Below are 27,287 nucleotides of genomic sequence, written 5' to 3' on the forward strand. Positions count from 1 at the left end.
CCTATATCAGGCAGGTGAATGGCATATGGTCACTCAGAGAGTTAATATTAGAAACATCTGATTCCCTCATTGCCAATGGCTGCCTCAATATGAGACAAATCATGGCCCCATCAAATTTTCGATTTAATTAAGAGATACAAGATACTTACATGAGATAATCAGAAAAAAATACAACAGAGAACAATTTTTTTTTGTTTTTGACAGGGTCTTTCTCTGTCGCCCAGGTTGGAGTGTAATGGTGCAATGTCGGCTGGGCTCACTGCAACCTCAGCCTCCGGCTCAAGCCATCCTCCCACCTAAGCCTCCCAAGTAACTGGGACTACAGGTGCACACTACCATGCCTGGGCCACCACGCCCAGCTAATTTTTGTATTTTTTTTTTTTGGTAGAGACAGGGTTTCACCATGTTACCCAGGCTAGTCTCAAACTCCAGAGCTCAAGTGATCCTTTTGCCTCGGCCTCCCAAAGTGCTGGGATTACAGATGTGAGTCACCACATTCGGCCTCAGAATAAAATTTTAAAGCTCAAAAATTATTGCCGAAATAGGAAGGGCAATGAGAATCCAGGAATGAGTAGGCCAAGCATCGACGCTGGATTGGAAATGGGCCTGAATTTGGGGCCTTGAAGAATGTATAACACTACATTGGATTTAGATAATGCAAGAGGAAAACTAGCAGAGTTCCAGAATGGAATGGAAGATGATGGTAGGAGACTAAATGTTGGGCAATAGTCTAAATATTTGGGCATTATAGTTTTGGTGAAATATTCAACAGTAAGCATTTACTGGACATCTTTCAAATTTGATGAAGTTTTTGGAGCTTTGGAGGGTATGAGAAGTAGACAACATCATCTCTGACTTTAGGGAATTTCCTTTTTACTTGGAGAGAAGAACTAGAAACATTAAAAGTGGAGAATGTAAACAAATAGGATGCAATGCAAAGGGGTGAAATATGCACTTTCTTTAATTATGTGTGCGAACCCCTACGCCTACTTCAAAACTCCTTAACACCTAGTCATCTCAGCTATGTGTTCTTTTTAGCTTCTTTTCTACATTGCTGATATAGTACTTTTTGGAGGTATCACAATGCATTGTAAACTCTGCCTTTTTTTTTTTTTTTAAACTGAGCTGTGAGCTTCCTGTGTCCTCAGGGATAAGGACAGTGCTGGCATAGAGTCTAATACAATCAATGTACCTGGACATGTTCTCATCTCTGCCCCTCCAATTGAAGAGGTCAAGGCTTTGACATGTGAAAAATCATCAGAAGAAAAGCTGCATTTGACTTACAGAAAATGAAAAAGGGGAGGAAAGAGCAAGAAAAGCCTTGGATGGTCTTGCCAAGATGGTAGGGGAAGGAAGTTCATTAGGAGTAGGTTACTTTCACAACAGGAAAATCTTTCAACCACTAAGAAGGCCAATCTTTTTTCTCTTTCAGGGAAAACAACACTAATATTATTTAAATCTTCTGGAAATGAGCAAATTCCTTCCTTTCCCCTGCCCTGAGGCCTCAACTTTACACAATAGTTTTTCACACCAGGTGACCTGGAGTTGGTAGCCCGGCAGGGGAGTTCTCAAGCCCAGGACTGAGAAGTCCAGGATCCAAGGTTAGGTAGGGGAACCGAAAAGAAACTCACCTTTGTTCATTAATATTTGCCTAGGGAATGAGGTATCTGCGTTAAACTTACAGAAAGCTGGTTAAAATCTTAACAACGTGGAGATGTGGAGATTCCCAGTATGCCAGTCCTAATGATCAGAAAGTTTTTAGAAAACACCTTGGGTGGCCCTACTGTAGTCTGCCCCATTGGATCCTTCCCAGGAAATGGCACCAGCGAACAAGTTTTGCAGTATTCAGGGCACAAAAGGTCATTTATTTTTCCAATTGTGAAGTGAACATTAGGTAAAATTATTTCATTTCAGATTTTTTGAAAAGGTAAAAATAATAAAAAATACCCTTTCGAAAAGGCTTTTTATTTCGTTTACTGAAAGCTTCCAATAACGTGCCAAGTTTTAAACTAGGTTACTATTATTTATCACATAATCATCCCCACAGGTTTGATCACCACTAATTTGCAGATGTGGAAACTGACAAGCTCAGAGAGGCTCTCGGTTGCCTTTTGGGAAGTGGCCAAGGTGCGATTTCAATCCAGGTCTCTTACCTCCAGTTTCTGAGACCTTTCTAGACACCAAGGTTATCTCTTTAAATACTGCTGCAAGTAAACAGCTGTGTGAGTATCTAGACTTTTGAAGTAAGCAGACTCTAGGGAATGGGTAGAATAAAATATATGGATATGTGTTCAAGGGAGCGCTTCTGCCACGTTTTATTCCGAGGCTAGCCTGAGAGATCATGGAAAACATTGCTTCTCCAAAACCACAGCGAAAAACAAGGAAATTAACAAGGCAGAATTGCGATGCCAGACTTGACAAAGTTGTTAATAAGGCGAAGGCCCAAAGCGCTACGCCAGGGCCTGCTACTTCATTTGTTTCGGCGATTAAACCAGCACGACAGGGGGCTGGAGGCAGGTAAAAAGCAAGCTCTTGCGTGGCCCGGACAGTTGATATTCCTGGCACTCGGTGTTCGAGATGTTTCCTTACAGTTGCGTCTCTGTGCGGCTCGGTCTCCATATTCCACTCATTTTTGCCTCAACATTTTGTGGTATTTTATCACAAAACACGCCCGGCAAAGCAAAGATCCCGTTCAGTCTCTTTAAACACGGCTATCTTTTCTCAGGAGGCAGCCGCCGGGGTTTCACTCCTGGGCCACCAGCGACGTCCTCCAAGCGGGTCGGGAGGAGGCGCGTTCGCGACCGAGGGGCAGCGTGCCGAGCCCGGGCGTGGGGGGGGCGTGGCCCTTCCACTCGGAACCCCCGGCCGCCGCCCACCCCGCGCGTGGGGGCGTGCGCGGCTGCGGGGCGCGGAGAGGGGTGACCTCGGACTACCCTAGGCGCCCGCAGCACGCTCTGTACACAGACGCGAGGCGCTGTCCTGAGGTGACACCGGCTGCACGGCACAAGCAGCAGGCGCCGCCGATCAACTAGTTCGCACCGAGGATTCCTCTTGGTGCGTGGCCCAGTTTTCCTTAGGACGGGCTCCAACCCCTCCCTGACACCGCCCCCCTCACCGCCACGCTCCGAGGCCTTCCCCGGGGAAGCCTCGCGTCCCTCCCCCGCGGCTCCGGGCCGCACGCGCGCGATTCCTCGATTCCACAGGCGGTTCGCGCCGTGGGTGGGGGCGGGGCGCACGCGGAGGGGGCCGGCGGCCGCCAGGGGAGGGGGGCCGGGGCCCGGGGGGCGGAGGAGGGCCGGCGTGGGGAGTTCCTCGCTCGCGGACCACACGCTCCGCGGGCCAATCCCGAGCCAGCCTCTAGCAGTGTCGCACGCGGGACACGTCCAAGCGTTTGTTGGCACAGCCGGTGAGGGGGAGGGGGCGAGGAGGAGGGAGGGGAGTTGAGTGACAGGCTTTGCGGGGCAGGCTGGGAATTGTAGTTCTCAGCTTCCGTGGCCATAGCCATTTTGTAGTCGGGGGACTACAACTTCCAGAAGATCAAGGGGACCATTCTAAGGTGCCCCGGGAATAGGCGGCTCTCCCCGGGGCCGGGCGTCCTGGGGCACTCCTACCCAGCAGCCCGGCTGCAGGTAGACGCGAAGGCAGTGGCGGGGGCTGGCGTGGGGCGGCCGTGGGGTGAGCGGCAGGCAAGGGAAAGGGGGTGAGGTGGAGCGACGGAGCGTGCCATGCCTTGAGCTAGGGAGCCTCTCTCAATTCCACGCCTGGGTTCGGCGTGGGAGCGACGCCCGAGGGCTTGACTGGGAGGGGTTCGTCGAGGTCGCTCGGGTGTCTGGTTGGCCAGGCTGTGGGGGTGCCCTGGACTGGGCCAGGGGCGGTCGGCACCGGGCTAAGCGGGCGCCTGGCGGCTGAGCGGTGGGAGTTTTCGGCTGGCGCCCGGCGGGGAATTATCCGAGGAGCCCTAACTTGTATAAAAGCAGAGTCCATTTAAAGTTGGGCTGGATAGCCTCTCTCTCATTGGTTAGGGGGCTTGGAAAAAAGAGACTCGGCGAGCCCTCGCTGTGGTGCTGCCGCCGCCGCCGCCGCCGCCGCTGGAGTTGACTCTTCTGCTCGCACTGCTGCTGCAGCACAAACGTGACTTCCAACATTTTTTATTTATCTTTCCCTTTTCTTTTCCAAGATGTAACTACGGATCAGACACTAAGGACCTTCACGTTTCGCTGATGTAGTTTTTGGAGGAAAAAGGGGGGGGAGTGAAGGGCGTCGGTTTTTTTTTTGTGTGTGTGTGTATGTGTTTCGGGGGAAATTTTCCATTATGAGTGTTTTACTAAAGTGAATTTTTTTTTGTTTGCTTCGTTCGTCTTTGGCTCTTTTTTTTTCCTTCCCAATTTCGGATTTATTTCAAGGCGAATCTGGCTTTGGGGGAAGAGGAAGAAAAGTCGGATTACAAGATCAACCACCACCAACAACAATAAAAACCACCAGGATATTTTTTTGCAAATTTCTGACGGCTTTAAATTCATGAAGCAATTGTCCCCTTTTGCAATCAGCATTTGGATCTCAGAATGAGCAAGGAAAGACCCAAGAGGAATATCATTCAGAAGAAATACGTAAGTGCTCCTAACAACACATCCTTTGACTTGCAGTTTTAAGCAATGGCTGTGAATGTCAAGTTTATAGATAATTCTGCAGCTGAAGGGTTTTAAACACAGCGTCCGATAAGGCTGTTTCTTTCTTTTCTGAAAGAGGGCTTTTCAAGCAAAGTGGTGTCTGCCTAGTTTGGTTGAAAAAACAGACTGGTGTAGAGATACCTCAAGTGAATAAATTGACCTCGAATGACACAACCATAATCTAGTTTTAGATGAAAGGCAAGGGATTTTGGTGGAGCTTGAGGTGGGGGGGTGGCTGCGGTAATGTAACTAAACTGCATTCTCAAGCGGATTTGGCCCCGTATTGCACTTTGCATGCAAATGAGCCTGTGTTATTATTATTAATGTTATTTGGAAAAATCGTGTAACGCATGTGTGTTGGAAGCCCTTTAAGTTGCGATCGAGGGTCCGATTATGGCGATCTTCTCTTTGCACTGGCACATCAAATTTAATGTCTGTGGTCGTTTTGGTTTATCTGGTTTGCAGCATAAACCAGTTGGGAATCATGTTACAGCGAATGCATTTGTTGGGATTGACTTTAATAATGAGGCTGGTTTTGTTTAAAAAATTCATGGTTTCCAGTTGTAGGGGAAAAGGACACACACTATGGCTAATGTTTTTAAGTGTGTACGTGAATGCATATGTAACTAACTACAAATAATTTCTCCCTGTTAACTGGGTTTCTGAAATTGGGTGATTATTCATAGATTTAAATGGTTTGGAATAGTTACATTTGTCTTGTGCATAGTACAGCTACGTTTTGATTGGCATGGGGAGTGTTTTTGTTTTGTATGTGGTGGCTTTTTTTTTTAAGTTTGAGGAGAGGGAGGAAAGGGGGACCGAGGGATTAACCAAATATGCACTCGAGTGATCTGTGATTAGCTGCATGCTTTAAATTAAATAACTCATTTTTTTTCAAAAAAGGCCAAATGAACATATCTTAGGAATAATGCAACGTAAGAGGAAAGTTTCATTTAAGTTGGGTAGACAAATTGGTGTTAATATTTTCCCTTTTTGATCATTGTGCTCTGTGTAATGAGAGATGACCTTCGGGGCACTGGTTTTGTAAAAAATATATTTAATGGAAAAGCTGAATGCTTCTTCAAGAGCTAGCTGATCCTTATCGAGACACGTCAACTTCAACTATGAAAGAAATGCAAGGTTAAATAATCAAGCCCAACTTAGCTGTTCCATAAAGAATTTAAGAATTAAAATACATCCGCATTGCAGAGGGCTGCAAAGGACTAGTTTAAACTCGGGCTGTAGAAACTGCACGGAGGCAACCTTGCCTCGGAGCGTGGACGCCTTCCCGGGGCACGTCCGTTTCGGATGCAGCCACAAAGCAAATGGGGTAGAACTTGGACGAGAACCGCACCCCGCCTCCCATTCCGGACCTCGTTGAGGTGGATAGCAGTGTGGGGTGGGTTTTCTTTTTTATTGCGGGCGTTCAGCGGATCGTGTCTCCGAGACCGGGCGTCCGGCTGCTAGCCCGTGGCTGGCGGCGACCGCGGGAGGCACGGCACGAGTTAATGCTCCGGGAGCAGAGCCGGTGTTCCCGACGTGCTCGAGCCGGCTGCGAAGGGGACGGCGCGCGGGGGTCGCGGCAGGCTGGGCCGGGGCTGGGCGGGCGGGCGCGCGCGCGGCCTATAGGGGGCATACTCCGGGCTCTAGGCGGGCGCGCGAGGCGAGCACCGGGCTACCCGGGCCGGCTCGCAGGCGGGCAGGAGGGCGGGTGGGGCGCGGGGGCGGCGCGGCCTGCGGGGCGCGGAGAGGGGAGAGCGCGCGGGGCGGGGGCGGGGGCGTGGGCGTGCCGGGGAGGGGGCGCGCGGCGCACAGCTGCAGCGGGCGCCCCCCACCGCGCACACGGCCGAGCATGGCGGCGGCGGCCCGGCCGGCTTCCCGCGGCCCTGCCTGCGGGCTCCGACGCAGTCTCGAGAGCAACAGGTTAAGCCGGCGAGACGTCAGCGCGCCCCCTCTCCGCCCCCCGGTTCTTCCCCCGCCGCGCGCCGGCGCCCCAGCCCTTCCTCCCTCCCTCCGCCCCCCGCGGCGCTCGGTTCCCCGACGCTCCCGGCCTAGCTCTGTTGTCATTGTGACGTCACAAAGGGACGGGCTCGGGTGGAACCTTCCCCTCCTCCTCCGTGACGTCAAAAGTCGGGCGGGAGGTTCCAGGCGCGGCGGGGCGGCGGGGGGAGGAGGGAGCGGGGCGGGGGCGGGGGCGGGGGCTGCCGCAGAGCCGGGCTGCGGCGTGGGAGGAGGAAGAGGAGGAAGATGCGCTCGGCCTCTGCCTTCCGCTCCGGAGCGTGGCGCTTCCCACCAGGTGAGGGCCGGGGAGCCCTAGGTCCCCAAAGGAGTGCCACTGGACCCTGTTCTGATGCCACTTGGGAAGCGGGGAGCGGGGAGGAGGCGCCTCCTTTCTGCAGGAATGTTTTCACTTCCTCTGTTCCAGGTCTCCTGATGGTGTTGCATTACTAGCGTGGTACATGTGTCCCCTCTCCAGTGCTTATGTAGAGAAATGAAAGTATTCAGGCAAAGCTGTGCTTTGTTGGAGGACTGCGTTGTGGATTTGGCCACCTTGTCACTTGAAGTCGTGTTAGGGGTGCTTCAGCAGGATGTGGCCGGATGCCTTTCATGATGATGCTGCACAGCAGCAACTGTTGCTCTTTCTGGAAGCTTTGTGGTACTATGGTGGGGGGGGGGGTGGCTTTCCTTTGCTGTGCCGGCTCTGTGCCTACTGAGTGTTATTTTGGGGGGCTGGACGAAAGGAAGACTTGTCATTGATAAATGTACTGAGAAGAGCGCAGGACTCCTTTAAGTCTCAAGGTGCTCTGGGCTTAGTTCTTCTGAGCAGGGAAACCAGAGGCTGGCGTTCTGTTTCCTCTTTTGTAAAATGGAAAAATACCTGCCATTGCCACTTAACTAAGTCACTGAAAAGATCATGTGCATGGAAGATGTAAAACAGTATGCCTCTTTATAAGTAAGGTGGCATTATTACTTCAGCTGGTGGAAGGCAGCACGTTTCCCACAATTGGTCTCAAAAGCCCGGGATGCCTGCTGAGTTGCCATTTAGTTTATTACCTTAGCAAAGCAGAGTTGGGGGTGCGATTGTCTATAGTAGGCTTTGGGAGAAATGATTGTTATATTTCATAATAAATGATGTCCTTGAGAAACTCATAAATTGCAATGTAATCCTGTCTTAATTGTGTTGGGCACGACTCCCACTGCAATACCTTGAATAACTGAAAACATTTGCCTTTGAAAGCCCCAATCCACTTGGACAATAAAAACAGTTGCATGTTTTGCTCTATAGATATTTTCTGCCATTTCCATCATTCCACTGCCTGGTTATTCCTAGGGAGAATAACAGATAGGATACTGGGGCTTCACTATTTGACCTTTGCTTTATAGCAGGTATCAGTTTGAAATAGAAAATCTCTGCCATATGAAGACAGTAATTCATGTAGTTAGCATGAAAACAAATTGCCAGTTTGATTTTCTAGGACAGCTCAAGCAGAATTTGTACCACTAGGCTGTAAGTTTTAAGTATCTAATTTTCTGATTTGAAAGTGTATGATTTAAAAATTGGAAAAAGTTTTTCTTATAAGCTTCAAAAGGATTTGCTATAATTACAACTACGTAAAATTACAAAGAAAAAAGTAGGAAGAACACAAAATATATAGTTGGCTGGATTTATGAGGTTTTTTGTTTTAAAACTTATTCATCACAAATTGTTCAGTCACGTTATTTTACAGTTGGTGGGGTGGTGGGGAAATTTGCACGTTATTTTATTGCTGTATTTTTTCTTTCCTGGGACGTTTATGTGGCTTTTCAGTTACTTGTTTCTAGTAGTGTTACTTAGGTGCAGGGCAGTGGCAGTTTAGCTCCTATCACTGTATAGGGACAGTATGGAAGGAAGACACAAGTCCAAAGTGTCACTAAAATTTGAAAGAAAAATTATGTCGACAAGTAATCCACCTTGGTTTATTATCCAGGTTATTATTTTACTGTAGGCTAATAATCTAATTCGTGTGTCCTTGTAGCCACTGGCCCAAATAGACAACTAGAATTATTTGGTACTCGGTAATGCCTGTTTCCTCATAGTGAGTTAAACCAGTCCCTGTTGCTGGGCTGAAGGCTATTGACGCACTTCCAAGTGCCTTGGAAATAACTCCAGTGTTAATATATACCGTACTCCAAAGGTTATTTAAACTTTACTCCTTCAGAACAAGAAAATCTTTTGGAGTATATAACTTATGTCCGTTACCATCAAAATGGAACTTTTTTTTTTCAGGGAAGACACGGGAATGTCATATTAAAAGCATAGTTCGTTAAAACACTTGGCGAAGGCTAACCTAGAGAGCATTTTTTTTTGTTTCCTTTGTTTTGAGACAGGGTCTTGCTCAGCCGCCCAGGCTGGAGTGCAGTGGTTCCTCACTGCAACCACCGTCTCCTGGGTTCAAGCGATTCTCCTGTCTCAGCCTCCCGAGTAGGTGGGATTACAGGCACCCACTATCATGCCCGGCTAATTTTTGTATTTTAGTAGAGACGGAGTTTCATTTCACCATATCGGCCCAGCTGGTCTTGAACTCCTGACCTCAGGTGATCTGCCTGCCTCGGCCTCCCAGAGTGCTGGGATTACAGGCGTGAGCCACTGCGCCCAGCCAGCTGAACTTTTTTTTTTTTTTTTTTTTTGAGACGGAGTCTCGCACCATCTCGCTGTGTCCCCCAGATGGGAGTGCAGTGGCGCGATCTCAGCTCACTGCAAGCTCCGCCTCCTGGGTTCACGCCATTCTCCTGCCTCAGCCTCCGGAGTAGCTGGGACTACAGGCGCCCGCCAACACACCCGGCTAATTTTTTGTGTTTTTAGTAGAAACGGGGTTTCACTGTGTTAGCCAAGATGGTCTCGATCTCCTGACCTCGTGATCCGCCCGTCTCGGCCTCCCAAAGTGCTGGGATTACAGGCATGAGCCACCGCGCCCAGCCAGCTGAACATTTTTAAGCTAGTGGTTTGCCCTTGCTCATGATGGTGTGAGGACTCACACTCCTGACATTGTCTGAATTCTGGCTGCATTACTCTAATCATTCTGATGTTACTGGTCCACGTCTCCCCAAGGATTACAGTAGTAGCCGCTCTCCTAACCACCTTTTACCTACCCATCCTACTTGCCCTGTTGGCTGCAGGACCTCCTGACTGATACCCCAGGACAAAGGTCCTGGGCAGCTCTGGGATGTACCTCTGTCCCCTTTGGCTTTCACCCAGAAGTCTTGCTAAGTGTCAGTTGTTTGTTTCCAAATCTGGTTATTCCAGTTGGGCTTATTATTGTAATTACAGTTAAGTATTATGTCAACCTTGAAAAAGAGCGTGGTGGCTCATGCCTGTAATCCCAGCACTTTGGGAGGCTGAGGTGGGCGGATCATGAGGTCAGGAGTTCAAGCCCAGCCTGACCAACATGGTGAAACCCCGTCTCTACTAAAAATACAAAAATTACCCAGGTATGGTGGCGCATGCCTGTAATCCCAGCTACTCGGGAGGCTGAGGCAGCAGAATCACTTGAACCCAGGAGGCGGAGGTTGCAGTGAGCTGCTTGAACCTGGGAGGCGGAGGTTGCAGTGAGCTGAGATCGTGCCACTGCATTCCAGCCTGGGCAACAGAGTGAGACTCCATTTCAAAAAAAAAAAAAATTTGGGCCAGACATTTATAAGATTTTTGGGAAAATCTGTAAGGACTGTCCACACACATTGCTTTGCAAGTGATTCCCTTTTAAGAACCAAACTTCAGTTATGCCCAGACTTCCCCAACAAGGAAAACAGCATAATGTGGAACAACAGAACGTTCAGAGACTTAAGCTCAGAAAGAAGACCCATGGCCTCATATCAAAAAAATTGTAATTAGGGCCGGGCGCGGTGGCTCACGCCTGTAATCCCAGCACTTTGGGAGGCCGAGGCGGGCGGATCATGAGGTCAGGAGATCAAGACCATCCTGGCTAACACGGTGAAACCCCGTCTCTACTAAAAAACAGAAAAAACTAGCTGGGCATGGTGGCGGGCGCCTATAGTCCCAGCTGCTCGGGAGGCTGAGGCAGGAGAATGGCCTGAACCCGGGAGGTGGAGCTTGCATTGAGCGGAGATCACGCCACTGCACTCCAGCCTGGGCGACAGAGCAAGACTCTGTCTCAAAAAAAAAAAAAAAAAAAAAATTGTAATTAAAAGTAGATTTGTCTTTGTCAGTTAATATAAAATGTTAGGGAATGTCTTTTTTTTTTTTTTAAATTGTGTCTTATCTGACAAACTTGTTTCCATTAACTAACCAACTTCTGGTTCTTGTCATCTCTGATAAGAGTGCTTCCAACTGTGTTTAGCCTTAATCCCCGAATGCTAAACTGGACTCCCTGTCTGCTTCATGCCATGTAACATGTAAAGTGTGGATCAGTTTAAAATAGTCCTACTGTGGTGATTGTATTACTTTTGGAGTTAAAATAATTGTGCCATTCACTGAGTGGCAGGGAGCAGAAAGATTAGTAATTTTGCACCTAATTCATGGAGTTCAGAAGCTTGTATCTTGTAATCTGGCAACTTTAATTATATATTGTTTTACTTGTGAGATACTGTGGAAGGTCTGTTCCATTTTAAATCCTTAAGCTTTACCTGTTAATAAAAATGAAACCAAATGAATCTGTTTTTTCATGTGCTCAATTATCTTTTGTTTTTTTTCCGTCTTCCTGATAACTGTACTCTTTATATCCTGTGACTCCCTAAGACAAGCTTCAATTGCTTTTCCAGGCCCCCAGTCTTTGTTTTTCTGATTCCTTTTGTCCGTAAACCTCTTCCATACTTGCCTCACCCTTGCAGGCATCTTTCATTCTAGGAAGTGAGAACTCCATGATATCTGTCTACATTTTTGTAGAATAAGAGTGAGTGAGATTTTATTCTCATTATCCTTCTAGGTTTTAATCTTTCTTGGGACTTCAGACAATCCTATAACTTTCTGCCAGCTTCAGGTTTTTTTAATAAGGATTTTTTTTTTTTTTTTTTTGAGATGGAGGAGTCTCTCTCTGTCACCCAGGCTGGAGTGCAGTGCCGTGGTCTTGGCTCACTGCAGCCTCCGGCTCCTGGGTTCAAGCGATTCTCCCGCCTCAGCCTCACGAGTAGCTGGGACTACCGGCGTGTGCCACCACACCTGGCTCATTTTTGTATTTTTCACTATGTTGGCCTGGCTGGTATTGAACTCCTGACCTCATGATCTGCCCACCTCAGCCTCCCAAAGTGTTGGGATTACAGGCATGAGCCACCGTGCCTGGCCAAATAAGGATTTTTAAAATGCAGTTCTGATTCAGAATAAAATTATTAAAAGTGGAGCTGACCTGTCATTTTGCTCTTGGTGGGAGACTCATGTTTCCAGGACTTCCTGTTCCTGTGACTTCTTGCAGGTGGCTTTTGTCTTGCTTGCTCTCTTAGGCTGTAGGAAAGAGCCCACGCAGATTGTTCCAGAGGGCAAAGTATAGGTCATTCCTGAGTGAGCAGCGACTGGCAGCTCGACTACCACTCTGGGTCTCTGGGTTTTTTTTACACTTGTACCACAGTTTGTCTTGCCACAGATTCCACTCTTCTAAGGGTGCTGCCCACCTCTCCTGGGGCTCCTTTTTCCATTTGAAGAAATGTCCCAGAAAAGCATGGATTATAGAAAACACCTCCAGATGACGACACAACACCCACTTCTCTTAACGGTATTGTGAAAAGAGGACTCAGTCAATTCTGAAATAACCGCCTACATTGTGAGTTTGTCTGAGAAAAGGGGTTTTTGAGTCCATTTTACAGATGAGAAGTAAGGTGAAAAACCAGTCAGATGGTTAGTTTTCTGAGTTCGCTCCCCACTTTTGAGTTCAGAGGACATAGGAGTAAAATGAATGATCAGTGGAGCCCCAAAAAGGGGAGAAGAAAAGGTTGTAAAAGGGACTGCTGGCAGCCTTTGGAGAGGCTTTTTGCTTGAGAAAGTTGGAAGGGCAGTTTTGTCAGAAGTGTCCCTCTCCCCTGCATGTTTGTATTTGTTGTTTTTTGAAGCACCAGTTGGTGGAGCTACCCCCTTATCCCCAGCTGGCTGTCTCCTTGAGTCATCATTGGAAGACTGACATCCCGTGTCCCTTGGGACTGGATGGTTTGTGCTCTTCTAGTTTTACAAATGCCCCCCACATTCTTGGGTGTATCTGAGGCCCAGCGTGGGCTGCAGTTCTCCAGACTTGCAGGAACTGGTTTGATTTCCCAGGGCTGTTGACTTTTTCTTGTACTTGTATCATTGCCCCTGACTTTGAGGCTTAGGGGACCATGGAGCACTGGGGAAATCATTTGCCCTCAGTCCTCACCAGGGGCTGGGCCATCCATTAAACAAAGGCTGTCCAGATGTGTTAATGAGGCGGTGTGAGTAATGGGAACATTATACATGATTACTTACATAATCATAGGACAGATGCGGGTGTTAGAGAAAGAGGCACCCTACTGGTGGAAGTTCTTGAGAGCTATTCTTGAGAGCTGGTGCTGCCTAAGTCTCAATTGGATTTTAAGTTCTAATTTTGTAAGTCTGTCAAGCTCCACCACCCATGAAGAGGAAGGCCAGTGAACACTGAAATATTATCAACAGCAGTGTTTATTTACCGTGCTCCTAGAAGGTTAACAAAATACATAGCCACAGGGCCGGGCGCGGTGGCTCACGCCGGTAATCCCAGCACTTTGGAAGGCCGAGGTGGGCGGATCACTTCAGGTCAGGAGTTCGAGACTAGCCTGGCCAACGTGGTGAAACTCTGTCTCTTCTAAAAATGCAAAAAAGTTAGCCAGGCGTGGTGGTGAGCACCTGTAATCCCAGCTACTTGGAAGGCTGAGGCAGGAGAATTACTTGAGGAGGGTGGAGGTTGCAATGAGGTGAGTGAGACTGTCTCCAAAAAAAAAAAAAAATTACATAACCACAGTTTTGCCCCTCCATACTCCCAGTAAGAGTCTTCCGTCATACACATTGGTAAACTAGGAATTCTTTTTTTTTTTTGAGACGGAGTCTCGCTCTGTCACCCAGGCTGGAGTGCAGTGGTGTGATCTTGGCTCACTGCAAGCTCCGCCTCCTGGGTTCACGCCATTCTCCTGCCTCAGCCTCTCCGAGTAGCTGGGACTACAGGCGCCCGCCACCACGCCCGGCTAATTTTTTGTATTTTTAGTAGAGACAGGGTTTCACCGTGGTCTCGATCTCCTGACCTCGTGATCCGCCCGCCTCGGCCTCCCAAAGTGCTGGGATTACAAGCGTGAGCCACTGCGCCCGGCACTATAGGCACACACCACCATGCCCAGCTAATTTTTGTATTTTTAGTAGAGGCGGGGTTTCACCCTGTTGGCCAGGATGGTCTCTATCTCTTGACTTCGTGATCAGCCCGCCTCAGCCTCCCAAAGTGTTAGGATTATAGGCGTGAGCCACCGCGCCTGGCCTATTGATCTCTTAAAATCTGGGTGGTTCCGTCTCCATTATTTCTCAGCCACCATTTTGGTGAGAGCTTGGTCTGAAGTGGTAGTGTATTATCTCTTGGTTCTCTCTCGGTTTCGGCCAGCTGTTAGAGTGTTTGGTGCCTGTGGGGGCAGAAACAGGTGCCAGGAGGAAATGAGAAGGGATTAGGACTGAGCATGTGTTTCTTGCATTTAGTCCTTCTATAGGTTTGCAGAAGGGGGCTGAGTGAATGCTTATTCTGTTAAGCAGCAGACTTGTGTGCTTTGTGTATACGCCTTATTACTGCTACTAAATGGACTTAAGTAATGAAATGCCTCAGATTTGGACAGGCTTGTGAATACATGGGGTACCTCTGCAGTAATGGACAAGGTTGGGAATGTGAGCCTAGTTCGAGTTTGGCCTTGTGTTAAACTGGCTGTGTGACTCCAGGCAGGCTATACAACCTTGCTGAGCTATTTCCTCATCTGGACAACTTATTTCATGTACTTCACAGGCTTGTTGCTGGGACAGGCAGGGGAATTTTTGATGTGAAAGCACTTTGTAAACTGCATACTGCTGCACAAATGCTCGAGGTATTATTACCCAGTTGGAAATCACCAACCTGGAGACATCAGGCCTGCCAGCGGCCTTCCTAGCTGACTCAGATATAAATGAATCAAATGAATTCTGCACTTTGATTCTTAATAAAGCAAGCTGATAGCAAGTAACAGATGCACTTTGGGATACAGAACAAGGCTTTACGGATAAGAAGGTGATGTAATCACCTTCCACCTCTGTCCTATATTAGCCAACACTTGAGTCCTAAATACACCTGGATGGTGAATTGGAAAGAGGGATAGATTGAGAATTAAGATTGGAGTGGCACTGAATCTGTGCACGAAGATGTTTAAAGAAGACATAGTCCTTGAAATTAAAAATCTGATTATGATGTGATCGCGATTCTTTAGTGGCTCTCTGGTCCTCAGGATTGAATCTAAACCAACTTTGTTCCCAGCATGGCATAAAAAGCCCTTCTTGATGTACTCTGGGCTTATCCTGCCACCCATCCACTTCACACATCTGGGGCTTCAGCTGAGCCCAGCATTTTGTTCCTCTGCTTGCTTGGTGAATGGATTGCCTGAGGAGCCCACCCTGTTTACCCAGTTTGGCAGAGCCAGGCTCTTTCTCCCTGTTGGCTGGTTTCCTCACACTTTATTTGTAGGTGCTGGAGTTACTTGCTTACATGTCTCTCACCCTATTAACCCCACAAGAGTAGGGGCTGAATTTATGTCATTGTAGGTCAATGTTAATGTCTAATATATAGTATACATTCTAGGAATATTTGAGTTCAAGTTTGGTGCAGTATTTCGAGTATTACTTAGTAGTTAAGATAGACTTAACTGATCACAATTTTGGATGCTATAATTTTATAGTTGAGAATTCTTGAGGTTTCTAGTACTGTTGTTAAGTGACCTGCTTGTGGTCGCATATTTTATCAGACACAGCTGGGGCATGAAATCCAGGCCCTGATACAGTAGAAGGCCCTCTCTGTTACTGCCTTTGGAAATACTTTTCTTTTCAGGGGGATTTTCAGTTATCCATGGTAACTGCAGTAATTGATTCATTTTCATGGAAAAATAAAATCCACGTGTAATCCCCGTACCTAATTAAGCCAATAGCATTTTACTGTTGTGCAGATGGCCTTTTTTGCTTAATAAGAAGTGATTCAAATCAGACAAGTACTCAAAAGATAGAAATCATTGAAATCACATACTGAACATTCCTCCACTTGTACATACAGTTTTATATATATGGGCCATGCTCTTTTTTTTTTTTTTTTTCCGAGACGGAGTCTCGCTCTGTCACCCAGGTTGGAGTGCAGTGGCTCACTGCAAACTCCGCCTCCCGGGTTCACGCCATTCTCCTGCCTCAGCCTCTCTGAGTAGCTGGGACTACAGGCGCCTGCCACCACGCCTGGCTAATTTTTTGTATTTTTAGTAGAGACGGGGTTTCACCATGGTCTCAATCTCCTGACCTCGTGATCCGCCCGCCTCGGCCTCCCAAAGTGCTGGGATTACAAGCGTGAGCCACCGCGCCCGGCCAACTCTAAATTCTTACTGTGAAATTACTGACTCAGAAGTGCCCGTTTTTACGTTTTGATCTTTCCTAGTACATTGCTTTCTTGGAGGCTATACTAATTTACGGTCCCACAGGTAGTACACGTTAGGCCAGTGGGTTGGTTTGTTTGTTGGCTTTTAAAAACCAATACAGGCATTTGTAAGAAGTAGTAAAGATGTCAGTTGAGTTGTATTTAAGTTTCTGTTTTCTTCCCGTGTCCTCTCAGGGCATTTAGAACTAAATGAGATAAGATATGTGAAAGCACTTTGTAAAACAAAATTGCTGTAAGAACACAATGTATTATTAGTCAGAACAGCTCCAGAAGGTAAGGGAAAGGGAGAGCCTTGGGTAATTGTACAATGATGTTCGTTATATGTATGAAATGCTTTTTGTTGTGAGGACATAGAGATACTTAAGTAATAAAGATGACCCACAATCACATTGTTTTCATATGTGATCTCAGCCTTGTTTGTGAGGTGGGCTTTGTATGTTTACAAAGATCCCTTTGGGCTGTGGCTTGGAAGACTGTTCAGTTAAATACAGCTGGCATTTTTTGGTTGCTTACCATGTTCTGACACTGTGTTGGGAGTTTGAAAATATGACATTGCCCTTGTCTGAGGGGCATTTACAGTTTAGTTGGCAGCAGGGATGTGAAACAATGGGAGGAGAGCACTGGCTTTGGAGTCAGACTGAAGTTGAGGATCTCTGCTCTGTCTTCTTGGGTAGATCACTTCACCTCTCCAGGTCTCAGTTGCTTCATCTTTGAAAGGGGGAGAATTGTGCCTTCATTATTGGCCTCTCAAGGTCATTTTGTGGGAGGCTGAATCAAATGATAAGTGTGAAGTGCTTTGTGAACTGTGACTATAGCCGGGTGCGGTGTCTCACACCTGTAATCCCAGCACTTTGGGAGGCGAAGGCGGGAGGATCACAAGGTCAGGAGTTTGAGGCCAGCCTAACATGGTGAAAACCTGTGTCTACTGAAAATACAAAAATTAGCCAGGTGTGGTGGCGAGTGCCTGTAATCCCAGCTACTTGGGAGGCTGAGGCAGGAGAATTGCTTGAACCCAGGAGGCAGAGGTTGCAGTGATTGCGCCACTGCAGTGATTGCGCCACAGGCAGAGATTGCGCCACTGCACTCCAGCCTGGGCAACAGAGTAAGATCCTGTCTCAAAACAAAACAAAACAACAGAACACCAACTGTGACTATTTAGACCATGTTATTATAAGTCTTACAGATTCTTGTGGCTGTAATTCTCCAAGTGCAAGATTGAAGAGGAAACTGTTTCTGGGTCATCTATGCTGGTTATAGTATATCCTAGTTGTTGGAGGAAGAGGATAGAAATTCAGATAATAAGGGTGCTTAGCACCTTTCCTTCTCACCAAGGCTTGGTTTTTCTTCTTAACTTATGGAAAAACGCAGTGTGAGTCTCTTTACACCCAGACATATTTTTGGATTGATGGGATTTTTATCTTCCCTCTGCCTTCCCTGGTTTGTGAGGATGAGGGTAGTGTTCAGAGCGTGACTAAGAAGCAGCATTACTTTTTTGCATACTTTTGAATGAACTACTTTGCCTGCCTTTTATTCTCCAGGCAAGATGTACCTTTAGAGATGAGGTGGAACCTAACACTTGGTTTTACCTAAATTGCCTCCTTTTCCATTCTTACACTGCCCAGAGCACTAAAGTTCTGTTTGTTCTATTTTCAGCTTGTAATAATGTCTTGATGTTGGAGGATGAAAGAGCTGATGTGAATGGAAGGCATTTAATAAGGAGCCATGGTCTGGAGCCCCAGTCAAATTGGTAGCACATGGTTTTCATCTGCCTTGAAGGGCTTGGTTGCGTGGTCTTGCCTTCCCAGAGCTGTGACACCACCAGGCTGGGCCCTATACACAATGCCACGTCTCCTTCTCAAACTGATGATTTGGAGTGGCAAATGCCACTGGCTTTGAGAGATGCCAAAAGAATGGTGGACTTGGCTTCTTAATCTTTTGAAGATCATAAAATGTTCGCTGGGGCTCGCTCATCTGCACTTAGGACAGGGGTTAGATGGGTATGTTGGGGAGATGAGGTTATTTTAGTGGGGTTTTGTTTAACATTCGGTTTTAACCACTGTTCAGCCTTCTCACTGGGACTCTTAGCTGGTTACATTTTTTTGAGGGGGGTTAATTTTATATATTTATGTATTTATGCCCCTCATTCTAAAAAAGGATTTAAAGCCATGATGAACTGTCATTCCAGGAGCAAATAATTTTTACTTAGATCTGACTCAAGTTCACTTTCCAAATGCAAAAAAGGGACAGTCAGATTAAAATATGGACAGCAGAGTAGTTGTTCTTTCATCTCAATGCAGCAGTGTTTGGGCCTGGCAGTGTTTTTTGTTTTTGGTTTGAAGTCTCGACCTAAAACTTTAATTAAAGGCAAGTTTTGCTAAATAGTATTGGTATTGACACTCTGACAGAACTTTTAATCTGAAAGAATTTTAAAGATGCATGAAAGTAATCCCCAGTGATGATTACATCTTCGAGTGGCAGAGATCAGATTTATATTTAAATACCAATGCAGTTTATCACTTTTTTCCACAGTGCAGGGGGCCAGGGAGCGTCTGGATTTAATAGTGAACTGAACTTGACTTACTTTGAGGGGAGCGATTGGTGGGTGTTACTGCATGATTCAGTGTTCTGTGTCTTTAAAAATGTTTTGAAATACTCATTCTGTATTGTAATCCTCAAAACTACTTTTAGGATTCCAAACCATTGTGGTTTAAACTTAGCTGGAATCTAAAAGGTGGCTGACAGAGGGAAAGGAAACCTCCTTTAAATAAAGAACATATTTGGCTTGCCTAAGTGTCCCAGAGTCTGGGCTCTGGGCATATCTAAGCCATGGGCCAAGTCTCATAGTTGAAGAGGTCGGGAAATACTTGTTTCAAATATAAACACCAGCTCAATATAAACACCATCAATTAGTTCTGCAGAAACTCCTGGTACAAATAAGAACTTGCAAAGCTTCATGTTCAATGGAGTTCTTGTCTGGATGAGATAAGGAGTGCAATACTGCACACTCTTCTGTACTTGTGATAAATCAAAACTCTAATGATGCTATTAAAATGGGTTTTCTTTTGGCCTTGGGAAGCTGGAGAGCATTGGGATGTGGGGAGGATAGATTTCACTTGGAAATATCTGAAGCTAAAAAGTGGTGGCTTTTTCTTCTTTCTTCTAAATGTACTCCTTGCTCTAATTTTTTTTTTTTTTTTTGAGACAGAGTCTCGCTGTTGCCCAGGCTGGAGTGCAGTGGCGCGATCTCGGCTCACTGCAGGCTCCGCCCCCCGGGGTTCACGCCATTCTCCTGCCTCAGCCTCCCGAGTATCCTTGCTCTAATTAAGCGATGTCATTGCTGTCCCAACACTGACATACCCCAGGATGAAACACATTTTCTACTCAAGTAGCCTTTTTTTCCCTTGCCTTCTTCCATGAGACTTGCTGAAATTGTCATGTTATTTCTTTCCAGAATTTATTGGAGCATTAGGCAAAAGCCCCTTGGGAGTATAAATAATGATGATTATAAAGAACAGTCAGTTTACCAAGGAAAGCCATTATCTTTGACTTGCAAAGCTTTTACAGCCAAACATTGTTTGCTTACAGTTCGTTAATACAAATGAAGACCTTAATGGTAAGAAGAGTCCTATTACTACTCCCTTTGTACATGGAGGTCATCCCAATAAAGAAAGGACGATGTCACTTTGCTCAGGCATTAACAGCTTGTTTTTCAGGACAGGCATTATATACGGTCTATGAAGGCCTTGGATGGTGTTTTTTCTTCTTCTTTTTTTTTTGAGACAGAGTCTTGCTCTGTGGCCTGGGCTGGAGTGCAGTGGCGCTATCTTGGCTCAGTGCAACAACCTTTGCCTCCCAGGTTCAAGCCGTTCTCCTGCCTCAGCCTCCTGAGTAGCTGGGACCACAGGCGTGCGCCATGACACCCACCTAAATTTTGTATTTTTTGTAGAGACGGGGTTTCACCACATTAGTTCACCAGGATGGTCTCCATCTCTTGACCTCGTGATCTGCCCGCCTCGGCCTCCCAAAGTGCTGGGATTACAGGCGTGAGCCACTGCGCCCGGCCTGGTGTTTTCTCTTCTAAGGAATGTGGTTTCTGCCATCAACAGCAAGTAATCCTCCTTGCTGAGTGTTAAAAGATTTCTAAAGTTGATAAGGAATACTGAATTTACTTTTGGACTCCCTACTACGTCCTACTGTATATTGTATACCTTATATACAAATTCAGGGATTTTTTTTTTTTTTTTTTTTTTTTTGAGATGGAGCCTCGCTTTGTCACTCAGGCTGTAGTGCAGTGGTGCAATCTTGGCTCACTACGACCTCCACCTGCCTGGTTCAAGCAATTCTGCCTCAGCCTCCCAAGTAGCTGGGACTACAGGCACGCGCCACCATGCCTGGCTATTTTTTTTTTTTTTTTTTTTTGAGACGGAGTCTTCGCTCTGTCGCCCAGGCTGGAGTGCAGTGGCGCAATCTCGGCTCACTGCAAGCTCCGCCTCCCGGGTTCACGCCATTCTTCTGCCTCAGCCTTTCCGAGTAGCTGGGACTACAGGCGCCCGCCACCACGCCCGGCTAATTTTTTTTTTTGTATTTTTAGTAGAGACGGGGTTTCACCGTGGTCTCGATCTCCTGACCTCGTGATCCGCCCGCCTCGGCCTCCCAAAGTGCTGGGATTACAAGCGTGAGCCACTGCGCCCGGCCTGCCTGGCTAATTTTTTGTATTTTTAGTAGAGGCGGGGTTTCACCATGCAGGTCAGGCTGGTTTCGAACTCCTGACCTCGTGATCCGCCCGCCTTGGCCTCCCAAAGTGCTGGGATTACAGGCGTGAGCCACCGTGCCCGGCTTGACTTTGGGGGATGGTTTTGACTTTGTCTGAGTAGGCACTGACATGGAAAAGGTATGTATAAATGAAGAATCTCATGCCTTTTTTTTTTTTTTTTTTTGCCTGTGAATTTTCTTAAAATTTTTATAGAGGTGGGGTTTTGCTGTGTTTCTTCGGTGGGTCTTAAACTCCTGGCCTCAAGTGATCTTCACCCCAGTTCTTCCAGCCTCTGACACCTACGAATCATTTTCCGTCTTTGTGGATTTGCTTATTCTGGATATTCCATATGAATGGAATCATATAATATGTGGACTTTGTGCCTTGTGTCTTTTAAAATTATGTTTCTAAAATTCATGCTGGAGTGTGTATCAGTACTTCATTCCTTTTTGTGGCTGAATAACATTCCATTGTGTGGATGTATCATGCTTTGTGTATCCAGTCATCAGCTGATGGACATTTGAGTTGTTTCTATGGTTTGGCTTTTTTTTTTTCGAGATAGAGTCTCATTCTGTAGCCCAGGCTGGAGTGCAGTGGCGCGATCTTGGCTCACTGCAACCTCCACTTCCGGGTCCCTGTTCAAGCAATTCTCTTGCCTCAGCCTTCCAAGTAGCTGGGATTACAGGCGTGCGCCACCACGCCTGGCTAATTTTGTATTTTTAGTAGAGACAGGGTTTCACCACGTTGACCAGGCTAGTCTTGAGCTCTTTATCTCGTGATCCACCCGCCTTGGCCTCCCAAAGTGCTGGGATTTACAGGTGTGAGCCACCGTGCCTGGCCCGTTTGGCTATTTTGAACAACGCTGTGGTGAACGTTTGTGTGGAGGTTTTTGTGTGGATTTGTTTGCATTTCTCTTGGAATACCTTGTTAGAAAAGCATGCATATACATATTACTACTAAATTTATTTTCTGTCATTAAGCTGTGTTTCAGTTCATGCCTCTGAACTGATGTGCTCTGTTCAGCAGAGTCCTATGCTGTGCCCTCCTCTTCTGGGGCTCTAGCTTGCCCTTTGGGGTGTGTGTGTGTGTGTGTGTGTGTGTGTAGTAGGGGTCCTCATTTTCCTTACTGCCTGTCACTCTCCACGTCACTGTGGGTGGCCAAGAGTGGTCTCATTTCCTCTACCCCTTTGCAAACCGTAAACATCGGTCACACGTGCTTGTGCTGGAATCATATGCTCCAGTGGCTTGATGGTGGGACTTCAAATTTCCTGCATTACCTTAGGTTTTGACTTTCTTGTGGTTACCTCTGTCAACATTCTTTGGCAGAGGACTATGGGGAGTAGAATGACCTAGAAATTATCCCTGATTTTCTTGCTCCTTCCAAGCCTGCTGAACCAAAAATGGTTTTTATTTTTCTTTGAAAAACTACCCTTCATAATGAACTCCATTAAGACATAGGAGTTCTTCAAAGGAGGAGGGATGTTACTGTATTCTCTTGAGTTCTCTGAATTTACTAGATTTATTTTCCCCAAGTTGGTGTGAAATTGTTGAGATTGGTCCTTACTAGAGTCAGACAATTTTTTTTTTTTTTTTTTTGAGACAGTCTTGCTCTGTCGTCCAGGCTGGAGTGCAGTGGTGCGATCTCCGCTCATTGCAACCTCCGCCTTCCGGATTCAAGTGATTCTCCTGTCTCAGCCTCCAGAGTAGCCAGGATTACAGGCACCCGCCACCATGCCTGGCTAATTTTTGTATTTTTAGTAGAGACAGGGTTTCACCATGTTGGCCAGGCTGGTCTCGAACTCCTGACCTCAGGTGATCTCCTGCCTCGGCCTCCCAAAATGCTGGGATTACAGGTGTGAGCCACCGTGCCCAGCCGGCAATTTTTATTTTTTAGATACAGGGTCTCGCTGTGTTACCCAAACTGGAGTGCCGTGACGTGAACACAGCTCACTGCAGCCTCAACCTCCCTGGGCTCAAGCGATCCTTCCACCTCAGCCTCCGAAGTAGCTGGGACTAGAGCCGCGCTTCACCACGCCTGGCTAATTTAAGGCAATTTTTAATTGTTAGAAAAACTGTAAGGCAACATAAGAGAAGTGGATGGTGGGGACTGCAAATGTTACGTGGCCTAGTGGTGTTGAGAAGCATTTTGTGAAGCAGAGAGTGCGTGTTCTGATTCTGTAGGAGCACGTCTTGGTGTGGGTGGCTTTGCCTTCCTAGAACTAACTGGTGATAAGAAACCTGTAAACACCAGTGTGTCCGTCAGTATTTGGAATCTTGTTTATTACATAGTGCTCAGGTTCATCGTCAGAAAATTCTTTACTAATGATATTAATCATGCTTCTCACACTCCAGTTTTTCTGGTATGGCTTTCTGTTCCAAATTGACTCCTGTGCTCAGGTCATTAGTTTGGCTTACTAACAGGAACCCTGACAGCTATATTCAATATTTTTCTCTGCAGTGGCCAAGTAGCCAAGAATTTACTAGTTTAGATACCCACCTCAGTTTAGAAGGTAGGTGTGAGTTGCGTGTGTGGTGTGTGTGAGAGAGAGAATATCTAAGAAGGAGTTAATATTTTAAACTTTGCATTGTTTAACTGGAAAACTGTGTTCTGCCGGGCTGCTTTTGTGTGGTGTACCTATAACCTATACACATACTTGTGCCTTTCAAAAACTAACGCCACATCCCTCCTACTAAAATTGCTTATTAGAGCTAATTTTAAGAATTGAGTTAGAACTGCCCTATAATGTAATGCAGAATATTTCCCAATAATGCCTAGGTTAACAATGATAGTCTTGCTGTATTGTGCAAAAAAGGCTTCTGTTCAGACCCAGCTGGGTTTCAGGCTTAATTCATTGCTCTATGGTGGGATCACCACAGCTGCTGTGGGGCCTTTACAAATGCAAAAAAGCTGTCAGTGTTTGTTTCATCAGCTGCATAAGTGATGAGGCCAAGTTGAGGAATCCATTCCAGTGCGCAGTGTGCAGGCTGTAGCTATTATTGTTTACAGAATTAGTGTGTTGGAGCTTTAAAATAGTTGGCACATCGTCTGCCCTTTAAAAGCACAAGACTAAGGAATGAGACCAGTTGGTTGTCCTTGTAATGTTGGCCGGATCCAGCCCAGCCCTTGTCTTTTAACAGCTACTGCTCCGGGCTGTGCTGTGGGACTTGACCACTCTTTGGAGGAAGTGGGGGTGCTTGCTGAATTCTTGTCTTTGTAGTTCTGCATCCCAAACTTAGGTTTGCATTAAAAAACAAAACAAAACAAAAAACAACAAAAAAACCCAAACCACGCAGTCATTTAGAGTTCCGTAAGTGTAATTGAGATTTAAAGCCTTAATCATCCTCCCAGCCCCAAATAGGTATAGGACTGTCAGCTGGGATTTCCAATATCTGTGCAGTAACATTCCAGATTTGGCTCTGTGAGATTTGTTTTGTGAAGTGATACTGCTTTGGGACTTGCCCTCATCTCTCCCCATGGGTACAGAAGTTAAGGCTACTTCTTGGCTGGCAGCCAAGAAGCCAGGAAAGCCCCATTGGACAGGTTACTTTCCAGGCAATTAAGGAGTATTCTGCAGGGCTCTCCGTGAATGCTGTCTTAACAGTGTAAGGTGACCCTCTTTCCCAGGGACCTGATGAGCCCGGGCAGCATGTTCACTTGCTTTTGGACTGGGCAAGCAGGAATCTGGGACCAGCATCATGGTCATTCACAGGATAGTGTGGGATTGTCCCAGCCCCTCCTTCATTTTAACCTCATTTACATTCAGACTCCTTCACCGCTCAGGGGTCTCTGCCCATGGAAACTGGAGGGCATGGGTGGTGACTGGTCTGTTACGGTTTTGAAAGTGGAGCTCGGTTTTGAAAGTGGAGCTCGTCAGGTCTCCTAGCCAACGGGGGTGAATAATTGTGCTTCCTTCCTCCCAGCTGGAAAAGGTCCCAAAGTGCTCTCTCATATTCATAAAAGAGATGGCACGAGGCTTAGTGTCTCCAAATTAAAGGTCAATACTGATCAGCTTTCTCTCAAAGAACTGTCACATATGGTCTCCTGGAGTCATTTGTGTCTTCCCATTTTACCTTAGGAAGCCTCTGGAGCCCAGGGGGACAAGTGTGTCCGATGAATCTCCTGTGGTGTTGGTACTGAGAAAGCAGATTTTGGGGATCCTTGTATGGCCCCTCTTTAAAGAGCTTTTTAGCACGGTCTCTGCCAAGTATATTTAACTATTAGTTACAATGATCTTCCAACAGAGAGCAAACAACATAAATAATAGTTTAGATTTTTACTTCTTAACATCTTCCCAAATTCCTTCTTTTCTCTTTCTTACCCGCACCCTGGAATAGTAGTAATGAAAAGGAAAATAGCAAACCGTAAGCTCTATATCCTCTCCCGCTGGGGGAAGGACTAATTTGCAGGGCCTCATAAGGAAACAGCAGTTTCATGGTCATTGTTCTCAGCCTAGCAGCGCTTGGTTGCACTTCCGTTGCTCAACCTGTTTCTCCTGGCTAGGGTGTTTGTAGTATATGTTGAGTTTTAGGAATCTTTCATCAAAGTTTCTTCTGCTTTTTTGTCGTTTTAAGGCAAAACATTTTTTTTGGTAGCTTGAAAGTTCTACACTCTTAATGTTAAACATTTTTTTGGGGGCAGGGTGAGAAACAGCTTTGTGGATGCATATCTGATTGTGTGTGTTTGTTATTTCGTGTCAGAGTCATCTCATGACCCCAGGAGACCTCCCCAGTGGCCTGCCTCCTAGAAAATGCACTGTTGTAATAACAATCAGGGCGCCAGCTGACCACTGGTTGTCCCTCAGCCACTTATTAGCTGCATGTCCAGGAGGATCACCAGGCCGTGGTTTAAATTCTCAGTGTTCTCCATTGTAATGTGGGGTGCACATGCGTCCCTGAGTGGAGATTAGGTGCTCTAATAGGCACAACTGTGCCCCTTTCGTTGTAGGCATTCTCTTCCACCCGTATATTAGTATTGCTTCTAGCTGCGTGATTGAGGGTTTGGGTTAATGCTGACGTATTGCAACTTACTGGATGGCAAACAGTTAAGTTGTCTTCTCTGGCTGTGGGGAGAGATGGTGAATTCAACACTCTGAAATCTGAACACAGTGTCCAAAGAGACCCTGGGCTTCCTGGAGTGTTATTCTCTTACTCTCCTAACCTATTCTCCCACTCCCATGAAAAAGAAAATCTTAAAGCGGCTTATCAGTATCTGACATAAGACAGAGTGAGGCCTTTCCTTTTATCTACATAGAGATAGCTCAAAGATCTGCTTGAGGGGCAGCAAAAGGCATGTCAGCAACCACCAGGAAAGGATCCTGAAGCCTAACCAGCTGGTTATAAACAGCAGTAGGTGCCCAGGAGGGAACCGATACCTTCTGCAAGGGCATCATTTGTGAAATGGCCTAGGTACAAAGATGTTCTTAGAATCAGGTTTCGAATTATAGTAACATGTAGACATACTCTGAATTCTCTGGGAATGGAGTAAGCTGGTTCTAGTGAATTTTCTGGTTGACTGCTTCAAGCCATGGCATTAACTCCTTATGAAGGATATTTTTTGGCTGTCCTGTCTTCAGAAGTCCGGTGTGATGCACGAACTCAATGGTTGCATTCCTGGGGACCTTATGGAGTGCTTCATGTCTGTCTGCCAGCACTGTTACTGTGCACTTCTGTAGATAGGCAGTAGGAGGTTTTTGGGCGGTGTGCATGCTGATCCCCAGAGGGTTTGTATTTTACCTACATTCCTGAGGATGTGTTTGTGTTGCTTGGGGCCCTGAGAAAAAACTGCATTCAGCGGAGGATTTAGTAAGAAGAAAGTTGGTTCCATGAAATGTACATCAGCAGCCCCCGAGGATGCTGTGGGGTTGGAACTCCTAAGGCTTAACCGCAGAAGGGATTGGTTAATAGTATGGACAACCCCACACCCCAGAACAGGGGATAGGTGATGGACGACAGTGGGACACCGTTCCTAATGTGCATGCCTGCTTCCTAGAAATTGTGATAAAGTGTGGTGACTCTTTCCTTCTCTGAAAAGACCAAACCCCATCACTTAATATGGAAATTTAAAACCAAACCTCCAAACGCTTCTGACAGCATTTTTGACCAAATTGGCTTTTTGTAAGGGTAGAGCTAGATTTTCCGAAGAGCTTTAAAAACACAGCCTAAAAGCTCATCTTTGTGAACTTTTGCTGTTGTGAACAGTGGATATCTTGCTGCTGCTAATAGAAAATAAAAAAGTTCATTTGCCAAAATGCTTGTCATTTCCTC

The 27,287-nt window shown here is 46.4% G+C and overlaps 1 protein-coding gene across 3 annotated transcripts in view; it reads left to right on the plus strand.

Moving 5' to 3' along the window:
- Window positions 1-4,041: 4,041 nt before the first annotated feature.
- JARID2 (jumonji and AT-rich interaction domain containing 2) overlaps window positions 4,042-27,287 on the plus strand; it is a 277,505-nt gene continuing 254,259 nt past the window's right edge. Inside the window, exon 1 of one of the 3 annotated variants that reach the window (XM_058432446.1) lies at window positions 4,042-4,607. In XM_058432446.1, coding sequence (XP_058288429.1) covers window positions 4,563-4,607 — 45 coding nt within the window. In that variant the 5' untranslated portion in view covers window positions 4,042-4,562. Of the gene's footprint in view, window positions 4,608-6,853; window positions 6,964-27,287 lie in introns of those variants that run through there. The other 2 variants (XM_032141133.2, XM_058432447.1) reach the window with 2 other exon arrangements.

The sequence above is a fragment of the Hylobates moloch genome, unplaced genomic scaffold (genome assembly GCF_009828535.3).
Source record: "Hylobates moloch isolate HMO894 unplaced genomic scaffold, HMol_V3 SCAFFOLD_20, whole genome shotgun sequence".
NCBI lineage: Eukaryota > Metazoa > Chordata > Mammalia > Primates > Hylobatidae > Hylobates > Hylobates moloch.